Source organism: Physeter macrocephalus, chromosome 11 (genome assembly GCF_002837175.3).
Source record: "Physeter macrocephalus isolate SW-GA chromosome 11, ASM283717v5, whole genome shotgun sequence".
Lineage (NCBI taxonomy): Eukaryota > Metazoa > Chordata > Mammalia > Artiodactyla > Physeteridae > Physeter > Physeter macrocephalus.
In genome coordinates, this window is record NC_041224.1 from 154,986,000 (window position 1) to 154,991,625 (window position 5,626).

General features: G+C 43.3%; 1 protein-coding gene across 4 annotated transcripts in view; it reads left to right on the forward strand.

Moving 5' to 3' along the window:
• The first annotated feature begins 2,355 nt into the window (after positions 1 to 2,355).
• Positions 2,356 to 5,626, forward strand: part of YLPM1 (YLP motif containing 1) — a 67,362-nt gene continuing 64,091 nt past the window's right edge. For 2 of the 4 annotated variants that reach the window (XM_007117108.4, XM_028496201.2), the window contains exon 1: positions 2,356 to 3,385. In XM_007117108.4, the coding sequence (XP_007117170.2) occupies positions 2,513 to 3,385 (873 nt within the window). In that variant the 5' untranslated portion in view covers positions 2,356 to 2,512. The remainder of the gene's footprint in view (positions 3,386 to 5,626) is intronic. The other 2 variants (XM_007117109.4, XM_024134078.3) reach the window with 1 other exon arrangement.

A 5,626-nucleotide genomic window follows, 5' to 3' on the forward strand; every position in this document is an offset into this window, starting at 1 on the left:
ATTTTGTCTATTTTTGAACTTATAGGTGTGAAAACATATAGTATATATTCTTTTCTGTCTAGCTTCTTTTGCTCAACATTGTGAGATTCATCTGAGTGGTTTCATGTAGTTATAGATCATTCATTGTCTTTGGTGTTTTGTATTCTATTGTACAAATATACCACAATTTGATGATCTATTCTAGTGTAGGTAAACATTTGTGTTGTTTCCCAGTTTTCAGCCATTCCAAATAATGTTGCTGTGAACATTCTTGTACATGTCTTCTGGTGAACATATATATGCATTTCTGTTGGTTATATGTTTAGGAGTGGGATTCCTGGGTCATAGGCTCTGGGGCTGTTCAGCTTTAGTAGATAGTGCCAAATAGTATTTCAGAGTAGTCATCCCAATTTCCACTCACACCAGCAGCATATGAGAATTCCATTTATTACATTCTTTGGCTTGCAGCTGCATAACTCCATTTCTGCCTTCATCATCACATGGCATTCTCTCTGTGTGCTGTCTTCAAATGGCCATCTTATAAGGAGACTACTTGGGCCCATCCTACTCCAGTATGACTTTATCTTAATTAATTACACCTGGCACAACCCTATTTCCAAATAAGGTCACATTCTGAGGTGCTGGGGGTTAGGATTTAAACATCTTTTTTGGGGGGGTGGGGGGGGGCACAGTTCAACCCATAACAGACATGATAGCAGTGGACATCTGTTCTTGATCTCAGTGGGAAAACTTTCAACTTTTCAGCATTAACTGTGATGTTTGCTGTAGTTTTCTTAGTAAATACTCTGTATAAGATTAAAGAAGTTTCCTTTTATTTCTGCCTTGCAAATCTTTTCAAAAATCATAAATGGAGGGCTTCCCTGGTGGCGCAGTGATTGAGAGTCCGCCTGCCGATGCAGGGGACATGGGTTTGTGCACCGGTCCGGGAAGATCCGACATGCTGCAGAGCGGCTAGGCCCGTCAGCCACGGCCACTGAGCCTGTGCGTCCGGAGCCTGTGCTCCACTACGGGGGAGGCCACAACGGTGAGAGGCCCGCGTACCGAAAAAAAAAAAAAAATCATAAATGGATATTGAAATTTATGAAATGAAAGAAAACATTCTTTTTCTGCATCTAATGAGATGATCATCTGATCTTTTCCTTGTCTGTTCTATAGTAAATTACATTTATTTTTATAGTTTTCAAAGAGAATTTCAATTGAAAATATTAAAATTACAAGTGGGATTTCTGAGTTGGGTAATGTTCTGTTGCTTGATCTGTACACAAGTGTGATTGGTTTGTGAAAATTCACTAAGCTGTACACTATGATTTGTAATTTTATGTATATACTTTATATTTCAATAAAAGCTAAAAGAAACACAGCTAAATTCCTATTTGAGAATGAAAAGTTCTTTCTTCCAAAGGAAACTTAGTTGCCCCACTTTCCGCTCACATCCACCTCCTATGAGAGGTGAAGATCTGGGTTATTAAGATGGAAGCAAGGTCAAACCTTTAAGTGGTGCACAACTGACACACTGACACACTTAATAGTCTCAGGTAGATTTTTGTTTTGTTTTGTTTTCAGAATTCAGTGTGTATCAGCTTTGTTTTTCAGTGATTCTCTCAAGCCAAATGGGTTCATGTTTAGTATTACAGGAGATTGGATTATTTTCTAAATCCAATCTGGTCCTCTCTAGACAATCTTGTTATCTGGCTTTTGCTATCTTTCCTTTGACTGATATTCTCCAACATAAATTCTTCTGCGTTGAATTATTCTAAAGAATTCCCTTTCTTCCCTTTTACAATACCTGAAGGAATTGATGTACTCTTTATTCTGTCTTCAGAATACATCTTCACAGATTTGTTCCTAATTGATTTTTTGTTAGAATTGAATTGAGTCTATTCACTTAATTTGAGAAGAACTGACATCTTTATAATTTTTCCTCTTTTCATTCAGAACCATGGTAAACCTCTCCATTATTTCAAGTCTAATTTTATTCCACTTGGATATGAGTCTGTATAGTTCTGTAGTTTCCTTTATATAGATTCTGCATATTTCTTATTAGTGTTATTCCTAACTGCTTCATGGTTTTTTGTTGTTGTTGCTATCGTGAATGGAACCTTTTTTTTTTTTCCATTCAAAAGCGAACCCGTAGAGCGATAGGATCTCTACCACCGCTCTCAGCTGTGAGACTCTATGGTTCCTTGGCTATATAGGAACATTCTACTCGCCCCTACATTATCCGAACCGGAAGGAAGATGGCAACCGAGAGTCGCCAAGCAAAGGGCCGCTCTATCTTGCCTTTGTTCTCCTCTCGGTGGCTACTGCGCAGGCGTAATCGCCCCGGTACCGTCCCCACCTTCCCGGTCGCGGGCGCAGCTCGGTAGCGCCGGCGCACTGGCGCGCTCCGTTTACACGCTCCGGGGCCTGTAGGCGCCGCGAGTTCCGGCTGTCGCCGTCGCCGCCGCAGCTCCTGGAGGTCGGTTGCGACGCGTAACGACGCCGGGACGAGCGCTGCGCCTTCTTCTCCGATATGTACCCGAACTGGGGCCGGTATGGCGGGAGCAGCCACTATCCGCCGCCGCCGGTCCCGCCGCCACCGCCGGTGGCGCTTCCTGAGGCCTCGCCGGGGCCCGGGTACTCGAGCTCGACGACTCCCGCGGCCCCCTCTTCTTCTGGCTTCATGAGCTTCCGCGAGCAGCACCTGGCGCAGCTCCAGCAGCTGCAGCAGATGCATCAGAAGCAAATGCAGTGCGTGCTCCAGCCCCATCACCTTCCTCCGCCCCCCCTGCCGCCCCCGCCGGTGATGCCGGGGGGCGGCTACGGGGACTGGCAGCCACCGCCGCCGCCGATGCCCCCGCCACCTGGGCCGGCTCTCAGCTATCAGAAGCAGCAGCAGTACAAACACCAGATGCTCCACCACCAACGAGACGGGCCTCCTGGTTTGGTTCCCATGGAGCTGGATTCTCCCCCTGAATCTCCCCCAGTACCGCCGGGGTCTTACATGCCCCCGTCTCAATCTTACATGCCTCCACCTCAGCCACCACCCTCGTACTACCCCCCGGCCTCGTCTCAGCCCTACCTGCCTCCCGCTCAGCCGTCCCCTTCTCAGTCCCCACCTTCCCAGTCCTACCTGGCGCCCACCCCATCTTATTCTTCCTCTTCCTCCTCCTCGCAGTCCTATTTGAGCCATTCCCAGTCCTACTTGCCCTCTTCTCAGGCATCTCCTTCCCGCCCCTCCCAAGGCCATTCTAAATCCCAGCTGCTAGCTCCGCCACCTCCGTCCGCCCCTTCTGGGAATAAGACAACTGTCCAGCAAGAGCCTTTGGAGAGCGGGGCCAAGAACAAGAGTGCTGAACAGCAGCAAGCTGCCCCTGAGCCAGATCCCTCTACGATGACTCCACAGGTAAGAAAACATCTGCCCATGCTGCGTCTCTCACCTAGAGGGCCCTAAGTGAGCAGGCCTGGGGGCTTTACCCAGCGCTTAGCCTAATTCCAACACACAATAACTGGCTAATTTACACTCGAGAGGATTCCATAAAAGTCAAAGGTCTGACATCCCAGCTTTTTAATTAGCTAAATGTGGATTATTAAAAGAACAGTGTTTGAAGATATTTCTAGACACCAGAGTGATGGGGTTGCTCAAGAGTTACTTCTTAGATATATTCCTTGGTTTCCTTTGACCATGCGTCTAGGTTTTGTTGCTGTTGCAAAGGGCTTTTTTGTTGTTGTTGTTTAATTGTAACTTGAACTAAAATTCTGTTTTAGAGGCAGCATAAAAAAGAAGCTTCTCAAAGGGCTGACACCTGAAATGCATATGAATCTTATGACCAGTTAGCTTCTTTAAAAGAAAATTAAGGGCCACTGATAGCTGTCAGCTTCCTGAATTAAGAAGTCTCGGCAAATGAAGGATGGAAATCTTGTTCCAATTAGGAACATCCTAATTATGTTTATAGGTATATATGCAATACCTAGGGAAGTCTACATATTTGACCTTTTTGGGAATCTGTTGGTCATTTAAGGAACTGACCCATACATCCTTTTCTCACATCACTTAAAGATAGTTTTAAGACATGACCAATTTGCTGCATTGCATTGTTGTTACCATTTACTCCACAGTAACAGCCTTGGAATTCGGCCAAGTTTTAAAAAAAATGGTCGTGACATCTCTTCATTCATGAGAGAGCCATTCTTCTAAACTTCTCTTTCAAGTGATGCTTCCCTGTCAAAGATTGATAGGGTAGCAGTAATAAATGAATTCCTTTCTTAAGAAAGAAGATAAAATTAAAGTGGAAGAAATAATTTGTTTTGGTTTCTTAAAATAGACACTTTTAGCAATTACTAATCTACCTAGATTCCCTCATGAAAAAAGAGAATCTTTTAATCTGCAAGCTCAGATTTACATATAAAGATTTCCAAAAGATATTATTCTAATTTTACAGTGGTTTGGCATTAGAAATTAAGAAGAGAAGCAGCTTGTTTTAAGTAATCAAGATGTAGTGCTTGGCACATCATCAGAAGAAAACACTTGAGATGCTGGGGTAAAACAGTAGAATGAGAGATTCTGTTAGCTTACACAAAATTAGTACTATCCCATCAGGTTATTTCTCCAGATTCCTCCATTATAATAGAGACGGAATTTTTGCCCCCTTTACCACCCCACTCTGAAATTTCCAGTGCTTTTGTTGTCAAGCACTCTCAGAGTTAGTCCAAGCCAAAATATGACATTTATATCCTCATCTCTACTGGACTTTTTCTGGCCTCTTAGACATATGAATTGTTTTTTGGTAGTGGGGGATGGGGGTGGGAATCAGACCGGTCCTTAATATGAATATTTAGCACGAACACTGTTTTTGTTTTTCTGCCTTTGTACCCTTGTCTATAGTGAACTTCTTTTAGTGCTTTGACTATTCAGTGCCTCAGATTCTTTGATGAGAGCGGTAAAGAAAGTGGTGGAAGATGAGATTTGAGAGGTGTGAATGGGCCAGATCAAGAAGGCCCTTGCTAAGCCTCTTTAGGTTTTTTTAACCTCTCTCTAGAATTCATCCCAACTTCCTCAACCCTCTCTCCCCGCCTTACAGTTGTATTGCTTTCGAGGCACATCTCAAATATCAGGGTCTCTGAAGCCGTGCTTCAGCTTACCCATGTGGTTTGGTTCTGTTCTTCAAATTGTAAGTCCCTTGCAGACAGAGACTGCCTCACTTACCTTTTTTTTCCCCTGTAGCACCTAGGGCAGTGTCTTGCCAATTGTCGGCTCTCCACAAAGTTTTGTTGAATAAGATACAAGAATTGTCGTGTTCTAGACTTAGGATACTTTGGTTTATTAGGTGGTAAACATTTTCTTCATGCCAGTGCCAGTCTCTGACAATTAACCCTTCTTTGTTGATTCATATTTTATTTTTGGAATATTTCATTAAAAATTTTTTATGGTGAAAGATTTTAAACATGCACAAAAGTAGAGAAAATGGTATGATTCTCCCCATATACCCATCACACAGATTCAACAGCTATCAAGATTTTGCCATGTATGCTTCACCTAGGCCTTTACTGTTGTTCTTTTTTTTTTTTTTTTTTTTTTTTTTTTTTTTTTTTTTTTTTTTTTTTTTTGGTACGCGGGCCTCTCACTGTTGTGGCCTCTCCTGTTCTC